The 25,089-nt window shown below is 45.8% G+C and overlaps 1 protein-coding gene across 4 annotated transcripts in view; it reads right to left on the reverse strand.

The window, feature by feature from the left end:
* Positions 1-25,089, reverse strand: part of ITSN1 (intersectin 1) — a 96,246-nt gene that overhangs the window by 26,326 nt on the left and 44,831 nt on the right. For all 4 annotated transcript variants that reach the window (XM_058843071.1, XM_058843063.1, XM_058843053.1 and 1 more), the window contains 12 exons: positions 24,905-25,054; positions 24,577-24,717; positions 20,219-20,306; positions 19,907-20,046; positions 15,643-15,767; positions 14,420-14,640; positions 13,355-13,476; positions 8,878-9,122; positions 7,343-7,502; positions 5,904-6,109; positions 5,152-5,234; positions 3,205-3,371 (listed from right to left, as the gene is read on the reverse strand). In XM_058843071.1, coding sequence (XP_058699054.1) covers positions 3,205-3,371; positions 5,152-5,234; positions 5,904-6,109; positions 7,343-7,502; positions 8,878-9,122; positions 13,355-13,476; positions 14,420-14,640; positions 15,643-15,767; positions 19,907-20,046; positions 20,219-20,306; positions 24,577-24,717; positions 24,905-25,054 — 1,848 coding nt within the window. The remainder of the gene's footprint in view (positions 1-3,204; positions 3,372-5,151; positions 5,235-5,903; positions 6,110-7,342; positions 7,503-8,877; positions 9,123-13,354; positions 13,477-14,419; positions 14,641-15,642; positions 15,768-19,906; positions 20,047-20,218; positions 20,307-24,576; positions 24,718-24,904; positions 25,055-25,089) is intronic.

The following is a 25,089-nucleotide window of genomic DNA, read 5'->3' on the forward strand; positions in this document are numbered from 1 at the left end:
GATGAACATCAGGGTCCCAGGACTGGGAAGCAAAGCCTTTGAACAACCACAAGAAATCCAGCAAAACCTGACATCAGTCCAGTTCCTGCCACCTAAATAATTCCTGCAGTTTCCTCCCAGGCCAGTGACAGTTTCATATCCTGCAGTAAAGAGGTCTGAGGTGGGTAAGAGCAACTTCAATCTAAACTGTACTGTGGCCAGAAATGTTGGGGAGCCATAAATGTCCTCTTGCCTCCAACACTTCCACCTCCCTCAACTTCACCTTCTTCACTTTCAGGATCCTCCTTACAAAACTGGAGCCAACATCAAACCACCTGAAGGCTTCCACAAAATCCTAAATCCTCTGTGGAAAAACACAGTTTCCTCCTCCATATTCTCCCTGTCAACTGATGCTTTGGAAACTTGGGGATTCTGGCAGAAATGAATCTGAGGAGTAACTAAAGAACAGTTCTGTGGCTGAGAGAAAAGGGCCATTCAAACCCCTGTGCTGGTTCTGAGTCCCCTATAAAATGGATTATTAATACACCTTGCCTTGCCTTGATGTCTCAGTGCTCCTTTCCTGTCACTGACAGGTTATTACAGTTACACCCCACAGGAGCAGCAAATCTTCCTCTCCTCCCTGCATTCCTCTGAATGTCCCCAGATCTCAGCCCTCCCTGCAGCCCTGGGCTGGCTCCCAGAGCAGGGAGCCAGGAGAGCCCCCAGGGCTCAGGGACAGCTCCCAGTGCAGCTCTGGGACAGGGGGAGAGGGTCTCCAGTGCCCCATGGAGAAGGATGAACCACAGGACTGACAGGGTGATCCCAGGAAGTGTTTCTGGCAGAGGAACAGCCTCTGCCCTCCTCAGGAAAGAACAAGTGCCTGGAGCTTCAGAGAACCCCTCCTCCCAAACATCCCCTGGTCAGCATCCACACTGCTGGATTAGAAGCACAGGGACAGAGCAAACAGGGTGGGATATTGTCTTTACTGTGAAACAGAAAGATGATTTTAAAATACAAACTTCAAAACCACCTTGACCAGACTGAGTCTGAATTGTCTCAGAGGATTCTCTGAATCCTCAGTGCAAAAGCAGAAGGAACACATGGAAAAATCCCACAGCACTTCAATACCTAAATTCATAAATAAAGCATTTAGGATGGTCCCCATTTCTGGCCCACTCAGGAGATGGAGAAACATTTCCTATTCCTTGTGCTGAGAGAAAACACAGCAGCGAGGACAGGCCCTGTTCTATCCCCCCTGCACACCTGGGACACTCACTGAGCACCTGAGGGAATTCTGTGACAAGTGATGAAGTCTCCTGAGCCAGCAGAGCAGAACTGGCTTTGGAAATTTAATAAACCCCAGCAAAGCCTTGCCAATTGTGTTGTACGGGACCCTTCAAATCCCAACTGGATCCATTCAGGGATTATTTTCTGAACCCCTATGTGAAGTTTTATAATCAGATGTCTTGAAATTGTTGTGTTTCCAAGCCCTCCCTGAGCTCCATCCCCACAGAGGGAATTCTCACCAGTGTCCAGAATAAAACCCTGTATCCACTCAGCTCCCCCTAAGGAAAACCCTCAGGATGGGCCATTGTGCCATTGTTCCTCTGAAGAACAAAGTTTTTTAATAAACTGAAGCTTGAAGGAACAGGGAATGGTTTATTTTAGCATCCTGAGGTGAATAGTCACAGCCTGGCAAAGAAGAACAAATTAAAAAAATTCTTGTGCTGTAGATACCATTGAAATTTTGAGTCATTTCTAGAAACTCTGCCCTTGCTGCTGAAAGATCACCCCTGCTTTTCTTTGGGCCTGTCAGTAGTGCAGAACACATGGAATTATTTCTCTTTTCAGAGCATTTTCCAGGCCTGGGCAGCTGTCCAAGCTCAGCAGCACATCTGAGTGCCCAGAGAGCCAGGACTGTGAAATCCTCTGCAAAAACTGGCTCTGGGACCAGGCTGGAGAGCAAAACCCAATTCCCCACTTGGAGCCAGATCCTGCAGGCACAGCAACCCTGGGATGAAAACAACATCCCAGCAGCTCTGTGCCTCATCCTCCCTCTCTCATCAAGAGAGGAGCTGAAGGTGGGATTTTCACCAGCAAAAAGGGCACTTGGAGCACTTTTGGGTGAAGTGCAGGGAGCTGGTGCAGCCCCAGCCAAGCTGAGGAGACAAACACCAAACTGAGCTCTTGGACAAAAGGGGACTCAGAACTGAACTGTGAGATCTCCACAAGGATTTGCCAACAGTGCCCCAATCCCATCTCTCCAAGGGCTGCAATATTAAACATCTCTAACCACAAAGTTTTTAGTCCTGGCCCAGAGGATGTTGTTGGAATTTCTTGGCACTGCAGAGATTTCTTCTTGAAAGGTTTCCTGCAGCTGCAGATTTCACTGCAGGTTTTCCCCTCTGGCTTTTCCAGCAGCAGGAATGGTTTAAGGAGTGACTCTGCTCAGGCTCTGTGTTGCAGTTTTTCATTGTGTATTTGTGCATTACCATCCAGATTGCCCAAAATCCACTGGTTTTTACTGATTTGCCTTTAAGCCCCCATTATTCCAGAGATATAAACCAGAATCCTTCTCATCAAGAGATCAGCCATGTACCCAACTCTGAATCTAAACTAATTCCTGCTGGGAGATAAATTATCCTCTCAAGCCATGTAAATGAGAGAATATTTTGCTTTAGAATGCCTAAAAAGAAATCAATAAAAACAAATAAACAAGGATATGTTCTATGGAGTTATTTCAAGATAAAAAGAGACGAAACAGAACCTCTATTATTCAGTCAAAAACTGTCAAATAAATACAGTAGTTAGCAAAGTTTTGGTGCAAACTTTGTTGTTGACTGCAAGAAATGATAGGGGAAAAATGTAATAGACTGAAATATTACTGTGTAGATTTTTAGGGATTTTGAAAATAATGGCAGTAGGATACAGCTCAGGCATTAAAAACTTACCAGGGCAATAAAACAATCATGGCTGTTCTGATCAGTGTCTAAAAAACTGCCAAGTGCACTACTGATGCTGGCATGATTTTAATGGATGATCCCCCCAGTCAATGAGGATTGATTTATTTATTTATGATATATTAAGTTGTGAAATGCAACTCTTGTTTTTATTGTCATTGTTTTTCCTTTCCAGCCTCAGTAAATCTGCAATGTGTTTTTATTTCCCCTACGATGCCCTTGCCTTGCAGCTACCACTACAACCCCAAAGAAAACATTTCTCTACCTCAGAATCTTTGAGTCTCACATAATTAGATGGGAAAACTCCTGATTTATCACCCAGCGTTCCCGTCCACCAGTCACCATCTTTCTTTGTCACCAGGATCAGGTCACCTTGTTGGAAAGTGAGGTCTCCCTGCTCCGAGCTCTCGTAGGTGTACATGGCAATGTACTCTGGAAAAGGGAAATACAGCACATGGAAAACTCCTGAGAGATCCCCAGTGATCCTCTGCAAAACCTCATTCATATCAGGGCTGGGCAAAAAGCAAATTAATTATTTACTACTCATTGAAACATCAATATTTAATGAATAAAATTAGATCTAGCAGAACTGAATAGGATCTATCAAAAGGCTGCCTCAGGGGGGTTTGTATATAATTTGCTAGTATAATTAAAATGTACATAAATCATTCATTTAGATATTAAACATGTTTCCCAGTGGTTTGTGCTGATGAGTGGAATTTTCAGAGTTTGGGATGCAAAGTCCACACACCTCAAAAATCACCTTCTGCACGTGAACCCTCTCAACAGAAGATGTTAAATCCTTGCTTTGTTGTCCCTCAAAATCACAGCTTTTTTGAAGTGTTTAAACCAAAGTTGTGTTCCTTTTTAATACAAACACAACACCTGAGATATCCCACCTGGGACAAGACTCTGCATGTCCACAATTCCTTCTCCTCAAATAGGAGGAAAACCAGAACAAGGTGATCCTGAAGGTTCCTTCCAACCCAAACCAGCTGGGATTCTACAGAATATTTACTGTACTTTGAAATCATTGATTATCTCCCTTTTCTCTGCTGTTCCCTCCTTTGAGTTGCTCATGCCAGACACAAATGAAATGTAAATGTCCCTAAAACTGTACCTGGAATTGCAGCTAGAAACTCGAGGTGTGCTGTATCAGATACACAAACATTCAACTGTAACCTAAATTTAGATTAATTGATCTCCTCTGCCTGTGATTTAATTAACCTACAGCTGACTCTGCACTGGAGGGGATTAAGAGTTAAGGCAGCTCAGGTGGGGACATTCTCCTGCAGCTGAAGGAATTCTCTTTTTAAAACCCTTCAGAAAAATATCAGTGGATTCTGTGTCTGTGCCCCAGGCTCCACCTTTAACATGGAGCTGACCATAAGGATCCCAGTGCTCTCCAAGTGACTGGCACTGCCTTCATTAAGAGCTTAATGAAACATTGGGAATCAGCTTTGGGGAAAATTAAAATATTTACCAATTCCTGACACCATGTGCTTATTGGACCCTCTGTGAAAAACCCTTCTAGATCAGAAAATGTTACCAGAATAATGGCAAAAATATTAGAAATTTTCATATCTTTTGTGATATGTGAAATTATTCCTTCTCTAAACACAACATACATAAACTGTAATAATAGTAATAACAGTAATAATAGTAATAATGATGCTAATGATAATAGTAATAATGATGCTAATGATAATGATGCTAATGATAATGATAATAATGATAATAATGATGATGATAATGATGCTAATGATGATAATAATGATGATAATAATGATGCTGATAATGATAATAATGATGCTAATGATGATAATGATGATAATAATGATGATAATAATGATGATAACAATGATGATAATGATGATGATAATGATGATGATAATGATAATGATGATAATGATAATAATGATAATGATGATAATAATAACATAATAATAATAATAATAATGATGATGATCATGATGATAATGATGATAATGATAATGATGATAACAACAACAACAACAACAATAATAATAATAATAATAATAATAATAATAATAATAATAATAATAATAATAATAATAATAATAATAATTTATTCTAGATTTGCATCTGGATTTTAACACCACTTGAACAGCACAATCCTGATTTTGGCAGAAAGCAGAGTTCTTGTGTTCAATGCCAGAGTAAGAGGCTGCCAGGGCCACCCAGGACTCACCTTCCCCTGACATCGCTGCCTTGGCTGCTGGGGATGCTACTCTTTTCAGACTAGCAGGACTTTCTGAGGAACCAGAATCCATGCTTTAGAAGAAAATAATGGTTATTTAAGAAATTCAATCTCTTCAGAATAATTATTATTATATTTCAAACTTGAAAATGCACATTGCACCCCCAAGCAACTCCCTGGGTTTTAAAAGAAGAGACAGTAAATGTGCAAAATAAAGCTTTGAATCCAGTGGCCTGTCATGGTCACATTTAAGTAACTGTCTTAAATACAGAATTTTCTGCATCTCCTCTTTTTCCTCAGGAAAAAAAAAATATATAAAATCATTCTCATTTATATTCCTAATGCTAATGTTGCCTTCACATTACGAAAAATGAGATTTTAAATGTTTAATCCTGCAAGAATAATGAGAAATAATTTAGATTTGAAGAATACCTTTTAATTTTGGGCAGAGAGGAGCTCTGACTTACAGAGCTGTACTTCAGAAAGTCCAATACACTCATTTTTCAGTTGCAAGTCACATAAAATTAAGAAGGTTAATTAATTTGTTGGTGAGGCAAGACCCAAGGAGAAGTGAGATTGGTGGTTTTAATGCTGACACAAATTTTCAGGATTGGAAGTCAAAACCCTCCAGATAAAAACAAGGCCCCTTTTACAGGGTACAACTTCAAAATTCAAATGTGCAGCTCTTCCTATTTCCTTCTACCCCAGCACAGAATAAAGGACAGGAAAAACAAACAAAATACCTGGTGGATTTCCTAATGGGGCCTGAAATGAGCTTGACGTAGGATTTGGGAAACCAGCCCTTCTGTCCCTGCACCTCCCCAAACCACCACATGTCCTGCTGCTCCAGCACTGTGATCACATCGTTCTTGTTGAAGTTCAGGTGGTTGTCCTTCTTTGCTCTCCAAGGATACAGAGCCTGTGCTTGAAGCCCCTCCACTTTTTCACCCTTCAGAAAGAAACACAGAGGAGTCACTGGTGCTGCACCTCCAGCAAGAAAGCTGCTTAAGGAATTACATCCCTTAGGCTGCTGGGACAGCAACAAATACACTCTCAACTAAAGCAGCAGCTAAACTTCCAAAGTAATTCCAGAATTGTTTACAGTCCTCCTGCATTTCTGTCAGTTAACACACAATCAATGCAATGCAAGATTAAATTAATTAATTTTACATAAGATGCATATGTAATAAACCCTCTGCTTTGGCAGGATTTACAGTCCATTTTATGGAAATGATGCTTTGCTGCACATTATTCATGGCACATTTCAATTTCTTTTTGCTCTGAGGTAGATATTTAGCACTTCCCAGAACACATGAGCTCCCAAGAACACTTTGTTGCTCCAGAGAGTGAAAGGAAATGCCTGAACAGAGGGACAGAACTCAGCTGGGAAGCTTTGCCTTTGCTATTCCACTTAACCCACCTGGGAGTGAAAGCTGTCATGGGAGTCAAGAAAGCCTCAAGGAATTGACCCAAATCTGGACCAGCAAAATCTAAAAAACTCGTCCCAGACCAGCAAACCAGAAACTGATTTGTGGTAAATCCTGCCCCAGATGCTGCCAAGGGATCAAAGATCCACAGAATGGCCTGGATTGGGAGGTGCCTCAGAGCTCATCCCATTCCCAGCCCTGCCATGGCAGGGACACCTCCCACTGTCCCAGGAGCTCCCAATGTCCAGCCTGGCCTTGGGCACTGCCAGGGATCCAGGGGCAGCCCCAGCTGCTCTGGCAATTCCATCCCAGCCCCTGCCCACCCTGCCAGGGAACAATTCCTGCCCAAGATCCCAAGATCCAGCCCTGCCCTCTGCCACTGGCAGCCATTCCCTGGCTCCTGGCAATTCCTGCAGCCCTTGGCAATTGTCTCTCTCCAGCTTTCCTGGGGCTCCTTCAGGCCCTGCAAGGCCACCCTGAGCTCAGCCCAAAGCTTCTCCTGGCCAGGCTGAACAATGGCAGCTGTGCCAGCCTTTCCTGCCAGCAGAGCTGCTCCATCCCTCTGCTCATCCTGGAGCCTCCTCTGGGCTCTCTCCAGCAGCTCCAGCTGCTCCCTGTGCTGGTCCCAGGGCTGGGGCAGCTCTGCAGGTGCTCCCCTATGCCAGGTGAGTGTTTCAGTGCACAGACAAGGTTCACACTTGGCTCTCCAAGCCTTTGTGCTGGCTCAGAACATTTGGGGGAGCCCAGGAGCTCACCTGGCCCAGGACAGGGGAGGGGGACGAGCCTGTGACGGTGGCAGGAGTGAAGGCCGAGCGCTGCCGGAGCTGCCCCGCGCTGGGCACGGTCAGGGAAGGCTGAGCTGCCCAGGCATCCCAGTTATCACTCTCTGGCTTCTCACTGGTGTTTGTTGGCCAGCTGGAAAGAAAAAGAAAAGAACAATGTAATTCCTACTGTTTTGAACAGGAGGAACAAAAAAACCTTACACAGAACATTCAGTTCAACATTCTACACTGATTTCTTCTCCATAAACACCTTAACTCCAGGAGCAGCAGTGCAACTGAACACTGATCCACCACAGCTTTACCTTCAGAGGCAACCCCCAAACTGAGCTCCTTGTCCTTGCCACTGAAGGACAGGTTTTTATTTCAATTCTTAGCTGTGTCCCAACAAACAGAGGTTCAAGCAGTGCAGTGGAAAGAGAAATAAAAATAATTCATCATTCTTCCCAAAACTGGTTCGAAAACTTTCCCCCTGCACATCACTGACCTCTCCCATCCCTTTCCTTTAGATACAGAATCATGGAATGCTTTGGGTTTGGACCTTAAAATCCACCCAGTGTCCCCCCTGCCATGGCAGGGACACCTCCCACTGTCCCAGCTGCTCCCAATGTCCAGCCTGGCCTTGGGCACTGCCAGGGATCCAGGGGCAGCCCCAGCTGCTCTGGGCACCCTGTGCCAGGGCCTGCTATTGAGATAATAGTTTATAAATATGAATTTGACAGCCAAAGGAATTGCAGTTGATAAAAGTGCCCAGTGTATTGAGTTAAGACATCCAGGGAAAGGCAGGCATTGAAATTCCCTCAGTTTTACTAATGCTGTGATCAGGAATTAAATCAGCTTTTCATGCCATCTCTCCCATCAGCATTATACAGAACAGTAAGTTGGAAGCCTTCAGTAAGGATTGGTGGCAACTAATGTAGGAGAAAGGGATTTAGGAGATTCCAGTACCTGGAGGGCTCCAGGAGAGCTGGAGAGGGATTGTTCATTAGGAATAGGAGTGGCAGGGCAAGAGGGAATGGGTTCCCACTGAGGGATAGGAAATTGAAGTGGGAGATGAGGATGTTCCCTGGCAGGGTGGGCAGGGGCTGGGATGGAATTGCCAGAGCAGCTGGGGCTGCCCCTGGATCTCTGGCAGTGCCCAAGGCCAGGCTGGACATTGGGAGCAGCTGGGACAGTGGGAGGTGTCCCTGCCATGGCAGGGGTGGCACTGGGTGGGCTCTGAGGTCCCTCCCAACCCAAACCAGTTTGGGATTCTGTGATTCCAAGGGAAGTGAACACCTTGGCAGTGCCCCCGTGCCCACATCCACACTTGGGGATGCCTCCTGTTCCTGCTGTGCCCAGCTGTGATGGGAGCAGCCCCACATCCTGCAGGGCTGCAGTTCCAACTGATCCCTACAGAAAGCATCTTTCACTTCCCAGAAGGGATTTTCAGTTTGCACTCTGGCTCCTGTGTTCAGAGCCAGTTCCAGAGGGCTCCACACACCGAGGGGACCAGCAGCACCCAAACCTACGTGGAGCTGAAGTCTGCCCAGTTGTTGGCTGCTGCAGGAGCCTCTGGAGGGGCAGGAGCTGCCAGGGCAGTGGAGCTTTCCTGCACAGACACTTTGGGAGCTGCAGAGGGCTCGGCTGTGGGCTTGGCAGAGGTTGGAACTTCACTGTCCGGAATTTTCTCTGCGTAGTTGGCAGGGAACCATCCAGTTTTCCCCTTCAGCTCTCCACCAAGCCACCCTGGCTCTCCAGTCTGGCTTTCATCCACCTGCAGACACAGGAAGTCAGAGAGTTAATAAACACACCCTGCAAATGGAAATTTTACAGAAAACATCCCATGTCCTCCACACTTTTTGCAATGCAAGAGGCCTTGACAATTGTTTTTTCTTTTTTCTTTTTTTTTTTCCATACTGAAATCACAGAACCATGGAATGGTTTGGGTCAGAAGGGACCCTAAAACCTGTCCTGATCCAGCCCAGCCATGGCAGGGACACCTCCCACTGTCCCAGGAGCTCCCAATGTCCAGCCTGGCCTTGGGCACTGCCAGGGATCCAGGGGCAGCCCCAGCTGCTCTGGCAATTCCATCCCAGCCCCTGCCCACCCTGCCAGGGAACAATTCCTGCCCAAGATCCCAAGATCCAGCCCTGCCCTCTGCCACTGGCAGCCATTCCCTGGCTCCTGGCAATTCCTGCAGCCCTTGGCAATTGTCTCTCTCCAGCTTTCCTGGGGCTCCTTCAGGCCCTGCAAGGCCACCCTGAGCTCAGCCCAAAGCTTCTCCTGGCCAGGCTGAACAATGGCAGCTGTGCCAGCCTTTCCTGCCAGCAGAGCTGCTCCATCCCTCTGCTCATCCTGGAGCCTCCTCTGGGCTCTCTCCAGCAGCTCCAGCTGCTCCCTGGGCTGGGCCCCAGGGCTGGGGCAGCTCTGCAGGTGGGGTCTCACCTCAGGGGGCTCAGGGCACAATCCCAATCCCTTTCCTGATCCCCTGGGTGCAGCCCAGGGCAGGGATGGATCTCAATCCCAGGACTCCTCAGAGGAGGTGCTGACAAATTCCTTTGCCTCAGGCCATTTGTTGCTACCCTCTGGAATTTGCATCCACCCTCCCCTTTGGTGCAAACCAATCCCTTGTTCCTGCTTTTTTTGGGTCCCCCTCCTGTCTCTCAGCCCTTGGCAATCCCACAAATGAAGGCACTTTGTGCTTGACCGCTTCCATGAGCTTTTCCTGCAGTGCAGAGCAAAATTTCCACTGCAGCAGAGATGGGGAAGCAGCAGGATGGGAGAGGGAAGGGCACAGCTGAGGGTGGATGAGGGAAAAAGGGATTAAAGCAGCAAGGCTGAATCATCCACACAGGGATCAGTCACCTCAGCCAGGCTCAGGAACTGCAATCAGCACACACAGAAGGAACAAACAGCACTGCAAAGGCAAATCTGGGCTCTGGAGATGCTCCAAAAAGGGCATCTGGGAGGTGATCCATGGGCTTACAGAAACCACTGGGATTCTTCAGGCATAAGGGAAAAAAAAACAACCAAAAGGTTTTAGACCCATCCAATTAATGCCTCTTCAAGAGAGGATTTGAAGCTGTAATAATTCTAAAACTGCCTATGAGGATACTCAGATCTCTGCTTATTCAACACAATTGAGTTCTCTATGCACACTCATGAAAAGATACTTTGAAGGATAATTTAAACTTCATGAACCATATCAGCTCTGGTTTCTTTTTCATCTAAAATACAACTCACATCTGGTTTTGCAGCACTGCACTGAAATTTTAAATACATTCCTTTAATCTTTTTTAAATGATATTGTTTCAATTTCCTTAAATTTTTACACCCACCATCCCCAAATCCCAAAAACAATCCCAGATTATTTTTTTCCAAAATACAACCAGACTTTAAATGTACACCTAAATAGTGAATTACAGTGTGTGGGAGGTTGTTTTCATTTATTCAGCTGTACTTCAGACCCACAGCTGACAACTCCTTAATTCTGTGGATCACAAAGAAGATTGATTCCAACTCCAACAATCAATAACTAAGAAAACTGATGAGAAACTACCATTAGAATTCATTGCAGATTTTTCAGGGAAGAATATCTGTTCCCACCCAAAAGCTTGGTTGAGCTATAGCCAGGATTAAAATCAATCTAAACTTACAGTGGAAGAAATTGAAAGTACATTGAAAGGAGAAGATAATTCAAAAGTGGCAGAATTAAAAAGCCAGAGCAATTGTGTAATCCATGGCACCAGACCCAGTGGTGCCACAGGCTCTTCCCAGCAGTCAGGCAGAGCAGAGCCCTCCCCAAATGGCAAATCCTTTTCCTTCCTGGATAAATCCTCCTCCTCCTCCTCCTCCTCCCTGGTTCCCTCAGCCTGGGCTCAGGGTTCTGCCCAGGATCAAGTGTTGACACTCTTGGAAAGATCATTCCCAAGCTCTGGTAAAGGCCCAGCTCCTGTGACAGAATGAGCTCTGCACTCCCATCCCAGTCCAGATCCCAGCTCAGGATCCCAGCCCAGGATCCCAGCTCAGGATCCCAGCCCAGGATTCTAGTCAGGATCCCAGCCCAGGATCCCAGCTCAGGATCCCAGCCCAGGATCCCAGCTCAGGATCCCAGCCCAGATCCCAGCCCAGGATCCCAGCCCAGGATCCCAGCCCAGGATCCCAGCTCAGGATCCCAGCCCAGATCCCAGCTCAGGATCCCAGCTCAGGATCCCAGCCCAGGATCCCAGCCCAGATCCCAGCTCAGGATCCCAGCTCAGGATCCCAGCTCAGGACTGGGATCCAGCCTTGGGCTCTGTGGCACCTCCTGCCCACTGGTCCAAAATGGGTCACTGGGGTTCCAGTGTGGGAAAGCTCCATTGGTGAGAGGACAGGTATCCAGGGAACAGGGATTTGGTGGGACAGGAAGCTCCCAGCTGGAGTTCAGCTCCACTGATGTCTCCAGGCAGCCTCACCTTGATCTGAGCTTGCAAATTGCTGTTTTCCAAGGAAAGGCACTGCTGGGACCTTTGGAACCACAGGACAAACACGGGAGGGCTGAGGCAGGAGCCAAAGGCAGCATCAAAAGCAAACCCTTGGTCCAGGGGGTGTGAATTACTTTTGTTAACGAGCTGGGGTTTGTTAATTTGACCCCTGGTGGGTTCAAACCACCCTGGCAGCACTTACCCACTCCCTTCTCACCTCCAGGGGAAGCAGGGATGCAAAGCAAGGCACGGTTACAGCTCAGCCCTGAGCACAGCAGCCCTTTAAACCCTTCCTGCAGGGCAGCAGAGCCCCCAGGAACCTCCTTTAATTATGGTCAAAATAACTTCAATAAAGGCAACAGAGAGGAGTGACCCTGCTGGGGCTGAGGGGGTTAAAATCGAGTCCATGAGCAACAGGTAACAACAGCTGGATGGTCTCAAAGTCTTTATTTAAGATATGTGTAGTGCTCCTTGGAATTGCATATTCTGGGGGAAAATCTTATTTCCCTGCAAATCTCTCTTTAAAAATTATTTCAGTGCTCTTTAGAATTGTGTGTTTTGGGAAAAATGTTATTTCCCTGCAAATATCTATTTTAAAATTATTTCAGTGCTCCTCAGAATCACATATTTGAAGAAAAATGTTATTTTCCCTGCAATGACAGGGATAAATATGTGCAGAACTGCCTAGAACCATGTATTTTGAGAGAAAAAAAAAATGTTATTTTCACTGCAAATCTCTATTTATAAATGTGTAAAATGCTTCTTAAAATCACAACTTTTGGGAAAATTGTTATTTTCCCAGCAAGTCTCCCTAACAGTGATCACTCCTGCCCACAGAATGACCTGTGAACCCAGGCCAGCCCCCATTTCCCAGGAAAACAAAGCATCCCAGCATTTCCCAGCAGCCTCCAGAGTCTCCTCTCCAACACCATTTCCTGCTGCAGCTTTACAACCTCTTGTATCCTCACTCCCGAGCCAGGATTCACTTTGGATTTTCCAGAAGCCCATTCCAAGGTCACAAACACCCAATAAGTAAAAAACTCAACCCCAAAAGGTTCAATTCCCCAGAACAGGTTTTTTAAAAACAATAATCATGACAATTTAGGGGAGTCTACAACGTGGATTTTTCCAAAACTCACTGTTACTGAACTGAGCTAAAATGTAAAAGCTCTTAAAATCAGTTTTGTTGGGTAGAACCCTGCTGGGAATACACTTCCCCCAGTGAACAATATTTAAGAATTCCCCCAGGGATCTTCATTCTGCATGATAAGAACCTAGCAATGATTAATTGGTATTAATATCCACTTAGTCCCTGCAGCCATTAATCAGGGAATTATAATTTAGAGAGACAAAAGCAAACCTTGCTTTGGAGTTGGACACAACACACTGACCACATCCCTGAAAAATTGGAAATTATTCTCTATCAACACACCTGCAAACAGATTTTTGGGATTTGAAGTTTCCTTCTTGGCAATATAAAATTGAAATCACTCATGGCAGAAGCTGAAGGGTTTTCCCAAGGAATATCCCAATCCCTGCTTACCATGACGATGTCTCCAGGCTGGATGGTGATCTCATCGTGGCTTCTGGATTCAAAAGGATACAGAGCTCTATAATACACTATTTTTACATCCTCCTGAGCAGAAATGGTTAGAGGAGCTTTCTCTGAGCAAAGGAAACAAACACACAGATACAGAGAGAAGAAATCAAACCACCTGAATTTTGAACACTTGGAAAATGGGAGACAAGAATCACCAAACCTGGCAGGGTCTGCTGAAGCACCTTATTCTCTTTTTGCACAAGGGAAATATAAAAATTGATTCTTTAAATACAATTTTCTTATTATTTTTCTCCTCTAAAACAACAGGGAAATCACAGAAACACAGAATGGCCTGGGTTGGGAGGGGTCTCAGAGCCCCTCCAGTGCCAGCCCTGTCATGGCAGGGACACCTTCCCCTGTCCCAGGGTGTCCAACCTGGCCTTGGGCACTGCCAGGAACTGGGAGTCCACAGCCCCTCTGGGCAGGATTTAGTCATAAAAGTGATGCAATCCTTTGGACAAATATTTAAACCAGATTTATATTCCCAAACAGTTCTTGTGTGTATCCAAGGCACTTAAGAAGGAAGCAGGATTCCTAAAACACACAAAAATCAGGATACAATGCACAGAAAAAGCTCTCAGCTAAAAGTGACTGTGTGGAGAGCAGAAAAGGGGGGATTAAATCTTAGATTTCAGGTTCAGTGGGCAAAGGAAGGCAGGAAAGGAAAAGGGTGACCAAATGATGTATTATTTCTCTTACTCTGAAAAATCCCAAGGCATGTATTCCCCACCAAAATAAAAGCTACAGGAACAGTTTTTGACATCTTGCATCCAGCCCCTTCCAGCTGAGATTCCCCCCATGCCCTTGCCCTGCAGTCTCAGAGCTGTGCTTCCCCCTCTGCTCAACACCTTTGGGGTGAACCATTGCTGGAGTCTGGAGCTCCATCCATGCCTTCTTTACTTTAACAAGACTCACAATGCAGCCCTGAACACCACCTTGTTCTGTGTTAAATGGGAAAAGAAAAGAGAAGTGAGCTGTCCCAGAGCATTCCTTGCTGTTGGACCTTACCTGCGTTGGACCACGGAGCCTGGCCGGGCTTGTTCGGCTCCTGGTGGGGTTGGAAGAGTTTACTCAGCTTCTCCTGCATTTCCTGTTTCCCCTTATCCTCACTTTCCTTCTTCCTGGGGAGTTCTTCCCTTTTTTGTTTGTCATCTTCTGGGATTTTTTTTTGCCACTGTGCTTCTTCCTCCGGCTGTCCCCGCTCCGGCCGCGGTTTGTCCTGGATGCGCCTGGGGGACGATGGGGGTTAGAGCCACTCAAACAAAAACCTCCAAAGCTTTTGGGTCATCTCCAGCACCAAGTGTCCTCTTTGGGGTTTTTCTGTATTTTGGTGAGTTATCAACCACTCCTCAGCATCTCCTTACACTGGGAATAATTCCCAAAAATCCTAAACTCATGGAATGGTTTGGGTTGGGAGATCCTACCCAAGGTAAGACTCCAAACATCCAATTCAGAAAGAGAAAAGCAGGAATCAGAACACGTGGCCATCCTTATCCTCATGCTGAGGGGCAAGGAGGAGAAGGATTTCCAAGTTTTACACAGCACTCCAAAGAGTTATTTGGAATATTTCCCATTCCCAACCACCAGAGTTAACAAGTCCTTCCCCTCCACCAGAGGACAAGACATCAAGAAATGAAGAAATATTCTCTGCTGGAAACAATTTGCCCCAGTAAAGATAACTCTGAAGATCTGAAGGATGCCCAGTGTACTCCAGTCTGTTCCATGGCCTATTCCACCCCTGGAATTTCTCCAGAATTTGAGACAAAGGCCTGAGAAGCAGCTGCTCCTCACACACTTGGTGTGATACAAAGAACAGACTTTGTCCAAGGACACTGTGAATTTCTGATCAAAAACAGTGCCAGGAAAAAAAAAACCAATTAATTCATGGAATCCCAGAATTCCCCAGGCTGGAAAAGGCCTCCCAGCCCATGGAGTCCCAGCTGTGCCCGATGCCCACCTTGTCCCCAGGGCAGAGCCCTGAGTGCCACGTCCAGCCCTTCCTTGGGCACCTCCAGGGATGGGCACTGCAAAGCTCCCTGGGCAGCCCCTGCCAAGGCCTGAGCTCCCTTTCCATGGGCAAATTCCCTCTGGTGTCCAACCAATCCACTTCCCAAGCACTGGAGGGCACAAACCCCATCTGCATCCCTGCAAGTTTTGGGCAGACAGGAATATTTTCCAGGAGATGCCAGGGGAGGTGTTACATTTAGGGCTCCATTAAAGCAGTTTGTTACCTCTGAGCTTCTTTTTGCTTTTCCAGCTCCACTGTCTTCCTTTCCTGTTCCTTCTGCTTCAACCTCTCAGCTTCCAAGCTCTTCTGCTTCTGGAGCTGTTGTTTGTTATGGATTTCTCTCAGCTCCTGGATTACAAAAAGGCAAAGAGGTGTAAACATCCACCCTGTGAATCAGAACTGATGGCCCCAGAGAGTTCCCTGTGAGGGGACAACACCTGGCAGTGCTTGGGGATCCCCCAAACTCACACTCCTGCCAAATGCAGATATTTCAGCCTCATTCCCAGGGTCTAGGTCACCTCCTGTTTTCCTATTTTTATCCATTAAAGGGTTAGGAGACCAGAAAACCTTTAAATGGGACTCTGAAAAATGGACAAAGCTTAATCTCAACAGTCACTTCTGGTTTGTTTGCTGGTTTATGGAATTCGTTTATTAAATTCCATACACAAATCTACCCTCTCAGCTCTCACTTTTAATCAGTTTCATTTGCCAATTAATGCTGATTTACTAAAGAACCTTCAGGGCTGGTTTATACGCAGGAGACTGAAATCCTTAAGGAATATCTTTGGGATGAATTGTGGTACAGAGTATTCATTCACATATAAGTCAGTTTTTCTTCACTTGCTTGAAAAAATTAGAATATAAATAATAATAATAATACCATAATATTTTCCTCAAAATTTGTTCTCTGCATTAACCTATTAACACAAATCCAACTTTTATCTGGAATTTCTCTGCAGAACCTGGAATTCTGCATCTGAACTCCTCGGTATTACAGGAGAAAAAAGGAAAATTTGCCTATGAGCACTGAGGATTTTCACTGAAAACAGTTCACTTCAAAAACTTTTATCTTTTCATGAAAACATAGTCCAGGTAAAATTGAAACATTTCATCTTGGAAGTACTTGGATGGTTTTTCAGAAATTCACAGTCTACAAACCATAGGAAGTTTTCACGTAAAACTCCTCATGCACTGACCCAAATGAGAAAGTTGTGTAAGAGACAAAAAACTAAATGGAAGTGATTCAATCCCACTGGATACAGGGATGAAACTTTCAAAAGGGAAGCTGATCCTTGTGGCCCAGGTCTCAGTTTTACTTCATTAATGCTCCTCAGTTTTAAATCCAATGAAAACTGAGCACAGCATCATGAAAAAGAGAGTCAGTTCTCAGGGAAGTTGGATTTAAAGAGACATTTTAATAATAATTTAAGTTTTCCCCAGACATTTTAACACACTATTCCCTCCTGGCCAAGCTGATGTGCTGGGTCAGTGTTCTGTGAAAGGATTTTTCTGTGCCTTTTTGACAGAAAGACAACAGGACTTGGGATATTCGGGGATTACAATCCAAGGTTTCCATCAGATTTTCTCCCCTTGAGACAATCAGAGAATTGGATCCCAGAGGAAAGGAGGCTGCAGTTCTGTGCTCCCTGAAGCTTTTCCTTTCCTGCCCCATTCCCCAGCTCCCAAAGCCTCTGCTCTGGCCTTGGCAGCCAATTCCTCCCATCACCCCAACCTGGGGGGGACTGGGCAAAGGAAAGAAGCTGCCACCTCTCTCTCTCTCCTGCCTGGAATCACAGATTACAGCCATGTGTAGGGATTCTTCCCATCCAAGTGTTTCCTTTTTAAAAATTCTGAAAATCATGACCAAAACAGGCAATTTACTTAAACTCTTGAAGTTCCAGATAAGCAAGAGACAAAAATAACTCATTAGAACCATGCCCAAGTTGCAATTCAAGGCACACTCCTGATGCAGGCACAAGGATTAGATAAAAATCCAATGCTAAACTCTCCTCTCTGTTTTGTTTTGGTGCTGGCACAAACACTGACCCAGTGAAACACTGCACACCCATCTGCTCATGGAAAGTGGGGCACACAGCTGGAGGAGGCTCCTCCCTCAGTGGGTCCTGCCTGAGCAGGGCATGCAGAGCTCTGGGAAAGCTTCAGCCCTCGCTGCCTCTGCCAGGAACTGGGAAAAAATTCTCAGCAAAACTGTTTCAGAGACATGAACTCATTCCTTGTGTGCTCTTGGGCAGGAGCAGCAGCAAGAAACTCTGGATTCTTCCATGTTATAAGAAATGGGAATTTGGTCCTTGAAGACTGGAGTCACATCAAGCCTTAAGCTGGGAGGGTCAGTTTAAATCCAGGGATCTTGGGCAGGAATTGTCCCCTGGCAGGGTGGGCAGGGGCTGGGATGGAATTGCCAGAGCAGCTGGGGCTGCCCCTGGATCCCTGGCAGTGCCCAAGGCCAGGCTGGACATTGGGAGCTCCTGGGACAGTGGGAGGTGTCCCTGCCATGGCAGGGCTGGGAATGAAATGGGCTCTGAGGTCCCTCCAACCCAGGCCATTCCATGATCCTAAAATAAACAAGTGACCAGTTCTGTTTTACTGATACCTGTATTGATATTAATTACTAGATCTCTAGGCTGAGATTTTTCAAAGAGTATAGGTTTCATTTCTTCAACTCTGCTGCCAGGGAACAGGGACAGGAGGAGAGCTCAGGCCTCAGGCTGTGCCAGGGGAGGCTCAGGGTGGACAGCAGCAGGAATTTGCCCATGGAAAGGGAGCTCAGGCCTTGGCAGGGGCTGCCCAGGGAGCTTTGCAGTGCCCATCCCTGGAGGTGTCCTGGATGTGGCCCTTGGGGACAGGGTTTGGGGTGGCACTGGGTGATCCTGAAGGTCCAAGAAAGCCAAGGAAGCTGAGCAAGGCAGAAATCCCCCAAATTACCCCATCTGCTCCTCCTGGCAGAGGAGTCCCACAATCTTCTCAAAAGATCCCTTCTACTCCTCACAAAGAATGTCTCCACAACTCCTTATCCATTGATTGAAACTAATTTTCCTGTTAAACTGCAAAATCATTTACCTTTAGTCAAGGCATTCCTGGATTCCTGGCACATGCTGATAAATCTGTGCCTAATGTGCAACTTCAATTTTTAATTATCACCAGCTTGTGAAGTGCAATCCTTCAATATTTAAAAGATTGAATTTTGGGTGATTGGTTTGTTGGTTTTGGGGGGGGTTTTCTGCTGTTGTCACAATACCAAGACTGTTCACCCCTTTCCCATTTATGTTTAGGTAATTTATGATCAAACCAAATACAGGCACTAATTTTAGAATTACTATCCTTTGCTCCAATTTATCACTTTTAAAGGACTCCATTGAAAAAACTAATATTCAAGAAGCACAACATGTTAAGATGTATCCAAAAACCACATATGAAGAAAAAATTAAGCGAGGTTTAAACCTCAAGGATTAACTGAGCAAGGATTAAACCATTCTATTTTCTTTGAAATATAAACTGTGCCCATTTTGTTTGTCCTGTGTCTGACTCTGCAAAGATTCTCCCCTTCCATCCTCCCATCTCAGACTGGGAGAGTCATCTTCAACTGAACCTTAAAACAGGGTCTCACTTTTAATTTTTCCTATAATTATTAATAACTCATATTTAAACAATCTATTTCTTGCTTAAATTCAACCCCACCTTCCATCCTAAATTGATTGATTTAATCCCAGTTGATCAGCTTTCGTAACAACTCCATCAATGTCTCTGTCACAGTGACTTTCCTGCTGAATACTTGTAGCACAATTTGTGACACCTTGCAGGAAATTGAGCATTTTTGGTCAGCTTTCAGGAGAACCCACCAGTGAAATTAGCAGATAAAGTACTTAAACATTGGAATATTTTATGAAAAAATGAATGCTATTGGAAGTTTGCAACTACAGACTGATTTCCAGCTTCTCTCTGCAGAACCCTGACATTGCTGGTGCAGAAATACACCAAAAAATCTCAGTTTTAACAAAGACTGAGCAGTAAAGCATGAAACCACAAAACACAGGCAGCTGCACTCAGGGACAAGCAGGAGCACAAGGACAGATAATCATTCTGGGTGGCAGTAGAAAATCAAGTCTCTTTTGTTCAAGATTTCAATTTCAACCCCTGATTCCAGCAGATTTGCTGACCCTGTCCTGCACTTCTTGCATGCAAAAGAACAGAAATTGGTAATTTCATTTTTGCAATCATAGATTTGGAATCAGGGTTCAAAATTCCTCCTGAAGAGACTGCAGATTAAACTGATTCAAACCCTGAGCTTGAAAGCTGAGCAGCATTTTCTTAAAAATAAAATAAAAATTAAATAAAATCTTCAACAAATGGATTTCAGAACGCTCCCCAAAGTGACATTCTTAATCATTCCAGTTCATTTCTTTCCCCCACAATCAGGTTAGAAAATAATTAACTGAACATTCAGAAAGGCTTAATGAGTCCTGAGTTACCTTCAGCTGATTATTGAAAATATCAATTTCCTGCAGTTTAGATCTGGTTTCTTTCTCCACCTCATCCAGCTGGTCCCGGAGCTGCTGCCGTGCCAGTTCCTTGGCTTCCAAGGCTCTTTTGATGGTGAGAAGGGAATCCCCTGGTTTGGAACACATTGTCAAGTCAGGATTTTCTTCCATGGAACAGTTTAGGTCATAGAAAGCAACATTTTCCCATTTGCACCTTGCAAGACACAAAGAGCAATTCCAGGGGATGCCACAGGGAGGGAAGGTGTCCTGCCCCAGCTCAGGCATGCCCCAAAATCTACTCACTGTGCAAACTGTTCTGCTGGACTTGCTTGAGCTGATCATTCAGCAGCTGCTTCTCTGGAATCAGCCTGCCCAGCATCTGCTGGGACTCCTGGACCAGGCAGGGAAAACAAGAACAGAAACAGGCACAAAGCTGAGTGAGGGACAACTTCAGCCATGAGACCTCTCATTTTCATTTCTGCTTTAATTTTTCCCTCACTGAATGATGGATTATTGCTTATTTCCCTGCTGCTGTATTATGGCTCTTATCCAAGCAGTGTCTGTGTGATATCCCAGACATTCTCTGCCAGTCCAGAAGAGTGGATGTAGCAAATTGATCTGATTCTCATTGAATATTGAGCCTGGCTTGGAATTACCCAAAACTGAGGGCAGAGAGACAAGGCTAAATTTGAGGAAATGTTCAAACAAGCACTTATTAAATGTTTAATTCTGATTTTAATAAATGTAACACAGAATCCCAGGATCCCTGAGGCTGGAAAAGCCCTCCCAGCCCATGGAGTCCCAGCTGTGCCCGATGCCCACCTTGTCCCCAGGGCAGAGCCCTGAGTGCCACGTCCAGCCCTTCCTTGGGCACCTCCAGGGATGGGCACTGCAAAGCTCCCTGGGCAGCCCCTGCCAAGGCCTGAGCTCCCTTTCCATGGGCAAATTCCTGCTGCTGTCCACCCTGAGCCTCCCCTGGCCCAGCCTGAGGCCTGAGCTCTCCTCCTGTCCCTGTTCCCTGGCAGCAGAGCCCAACCCCCCCGGCTGCACCCTCCACTAACAGTTAATTAATAATATTAATAACAGTCTTAATGATTAGTAACTTAGGTCAGGAATAGAAAGACAAGTATTTACAGGAAGAGAAAACAAAGACTCTTTTTAAAGGAATATATTCTGGCCAAAAGCCATGAAACACAAGCCCTGTGGGATGAGAATCCCCGAGTCCTCGATCTCTCCACTCGGAGCTCTTGGAAGAGGATTCTGATCTCTCTCACACTCAGCACATGGCTGGAAGGTTGTGAACTGCTGTGTTAGAGGGGTCCCAGCAGGAGATCCTCTTCCTTTGGAGGATCCTATAAATGTATTTCCTGTAGAACCCTTGCCCTTTCCAGAGCATAAAGTGCCACCTGACACATTTTTTAAAGCCTTGACCTCCAAGCTCAAGCAGTGAAAACACCTTCAGCAGCATGAGGTGAAACAAAACCTGAATATCAACATCCTATCTTTCCCACAAACCCTAGAACTTCTCTGAGCATTGCAATTCTCTGGAATTGCAGGGTTCTGAGGAATCAAGCAGCTGGCAGCTTCAATTTGTCATGGAGGATTGCAAATGACATCACTCAATGCTAAGAAGAAATGTCCCCTGATCCCTGAACACCAGAGTGAGCCCCAGGGGTGTCCTGGACTCCCCATCCCTGGCAGTGCCCAAGGCCACGCTGGACACTGGAGCTGGGAGCACCTGGGACAATGGGAGGTGTCCCTGCCATGGCAGGGATGGGATGGGCTTCAAAGTCCATCCCAATGCAAGTCATTCTGTGATCCCACAATTCCAAGAAAAGTTCTGATTTTGGTACCAAAAAGCCAGGATTGACAGCACTGCCATGGCTTTGGGCTGTCCCACTTTCCACCTGCCAGACCCTGATGGGGCTCTGCAGTGCCCAGCTCAGCTCTGAGCATTATGCAACATCTGCAGCCTCCTGTGAGCTCCTTATGTTCCAGAAAATACCCTGAGACAGCACACAGCACAATCAGGGACTTTAGGAATTCACAAGTAGCAAAGCAGCAAAATTCAGATAAACTACAGATTGGATTATGAGGAGCTGCACGTGTCCCTCACTGTTCAGCTGACACAGCAGCAGAGCTGTCCCAGCTCCTCAGGGAGATCCCAAAAGCTGGATACTCTAATCCTACCCTGCACTGGGGCAGCCTCACCTCCAGTGCTGGGGACAGCTCTGGGGGTCTCAATAACAGATCAGAAGCTGCTGGAAAGTGTCCAAAGGAGGGAGCCGGGTATGGGGAAGGGTCTGGAGGGGCCCCACGAGGTCACTGGGTCAGTTGAGCCTGGAGGAGCCTGAGGTCAGAGCTCCCCGGGGCTGCAGCTCCTCCCGAGGGGCAGCGCAGGGACAGCTCCGGGCTCTGCTCCTGCCACAGGGACAGCAGCAGGGAGCGGCTGCAGCTGGCCCAGCAGGGATTTAGGTTGGCTTTTAGGGCAAGGCTCTTCTTTCCCCAGAGGCTGCTGGCACTGCCCAGGCTCCCCAGGGAATGGGCACGGCCCCGAGGCTGCCAGAGCTCCAGGAGCATCCAGGGATGCCCAGGCTGGGCTTGTTGGGGGGTCTGGGCAGGGCAGGGGGCACTGGGGGATCCCTGGGGGTCCCTCCAGCTCAGGATATTCCATGATTCCATTCTGGGACTACTGGAAAACAGCAATATACACAATATATAAGCTTGCTCTGGTGGGAGGTTCCCTGCCCATGGCAGAGGGTGGATGAGCTCTAAGGTCCCTTCCAAACCCAACCCCTCTGTGTTTCTGTGATTCTGACAATGCTGCAGATCAACCAAGCAGCAGAATGGGCATCAACATCAAGCAGAAGTTCTCCTTCTCCAAGTACAAAAAGCACCACAGGACAACATTTGAGGGTGGAATGTGATCACAACATCAGCTGCGTTGTTTGTAAAGGCCAGAACACTTCCAAACATCCCAGATTACTCAATGCACGAATAGTTTGGGGAGTGTGTAAGGACAGAGAATGCCAAGGGATCAGGAAGGTCAAGTCCTGTTTCCTGAAAGCACAGACAACCATGGAATAAGCATCTAGCCAAGAACACCCACCACATGGATCCCACATCCCTTCCTTGTACTGAAGGAACACATGAAAGACATTAACGGCATCAGAAACTCTGGAAATTCGTGCAACAAGAAATGGCCAAGAGTTGAGTAATGTCCCACATGGCAGGAGAAATCAAAACCCAGCTCCTGCCCCTTGGACAAGTGAAAATTCTCTTTTCAAAGTTCAGCAAGGAGCTCAGTGATCCCTGCAGGAACTGAGCAAGCCCCACACAGCACAAACATGTTTCAAACACTGCCCAGGTGCTGGGAGAGCAGGATCCTTCTGAGCACCCCTGCCACTGGCACAGCTCCTCATCACCAGGATTAACTGGGACACCACTCCTTCCACAGGTTAAATGAAACTGCAGCTTGGAAGTAATTAATAGGCTGAAGAATAATTACTCCTTTGAATTAACTCATCTTCCCACAGGAAGTGTCAGATGTATTAAACTAAACTCCTTCCAATGAAGATATATCACCCTACAAAGAAAATTACAATATTGACTTTTTAACCTATTTGATGGTTTAGAGGATGAAAAATCTCCTTTTTTAAAACTCATTTACATCTTTAGTCTGTCCTCTACGGATGAGACAAAAAAATTTACAGGATATTTGGAAAAAAAAAATTGTTTTTCAGGAAAAAGCTCCAAGGTTCTCCCTAGACAAAATGTGTCCTTTCCTCCTAAGTAGTGACATTTCCTAGGATCACAACTGGGATAAAAACACCTCAAGTGACACTAAGAAATATCAGTGGTGGAGATCAATGAGAGCAGACATCACCACACAGCTATTGCTGCCAAACCACCTCAAAGCCCAGAACCCAAGAGAACAACTGCCTGGGAAAGCAGGAGTGAAGCTGGGATGAAGAGCAGGATTAGGTTTTACACCTCAGCTCCGTAAGTGTGAGATTCTTTGTAGTGGTACAAACACACTGAGAGCCCCCATGACCAGCCAAGAATTAACTTCAAGCCCTATAAAGTATTGAATAAAGAGAAAAATTCCTAAATTAACTACTACAGCCCATTGAAAAACCCTTACAAACGATAAGGAATATTCTTTCACTAAAGGCAGACACCTGCTCAGCTCCAGCTCTGATGAGACAGAATTTTACATCAATAAGGAAGGCAAATGCCAGGCTCAACAACTCCCTGCTTTCACTGGGAACTTCCATTCTGAAAGTTCATTAGTTTTTATAATTAAAAAAACAAAAAACATAAACAAGCCACTTCACTGCAATCAGTTCTTTCCCCCAGCACACAAACAGCAAAATTTACACTGGACAATTTCCTTCTCCTGATTCCCAGCAACACCTGCAGCCAAAGCATTTCCTGCTCCCCACAGCAGGAGGATGAAGGGATAATCCCAGACAAACCTTTAAGTGTAGGAAGCAGTTCCTAGACACCTCTGAAGGACATTAATTTACAGGAATGACTAATTGTCTACAGTGATCCTCTAAGTGTGAGGAACAGCTCATTCCAGGTTTGCTCAAGATATTGATGTTTTTGAGGAGGTCAAGATTCAAGGCTAAGAATAAAATGAGAGAATGTTTTCTCACCTGTAGCTGCTGCTGCAAATGGGTGATTTCTGCAATTCTGAGCTCTCTGGATTTATTTGTACTTTCAATTTCTTGTCTTTGGGTCGACAGCCGACACCTGATATCCTGAAGCTTCCCCTCCAACTGATTTCTCTTATCATTCTTTTAAAAAAAAAAAAGAAAAATATCTGTTATGTAATGTGAGTTTTTTTAAATGTTTGAACAAGCCTGGATCTAAAAACTGCTTTTATTCCATATTTAAAACAGAAATTCTAAAAAACAAACACAGCCAGGGCACAGTCACCACCACGCTGTGCTCGTGTGTTTGAGCTGTGCCATCACCACTCACAAGAGCTTCCAGTTCAAATTCCAGGGTTTTCTTCTTTGCCTTCAGCACCACGATGTCCTCCTGCTCCTTGTTCCTCTGGTTCAGCAGCTCCTGCCGCCGGTTGCGCTCCCACTCCAGCTGCCTCTGCCTCTCCAGCTCCCGTTTGGCAGCCTGCAGATTCAGAAAGAAACACCTGCCATTTCAAA

Source organism: Poecile atricapillus, chromosome 1 (assembly GCF_030490865.1).
Source record: "Poecile atricapillus isolate bPoeAtr1 chromosome 1, bPoeAtr1.hap1, whole genome shotgun sequence".
Classification (NCBI taxonomy): domain Eukaryota; kingdom Metazoa; phylum Chordata; class Aves; order Passeriformes; family Paridae; genus Poecile; species Poecile atricapillus.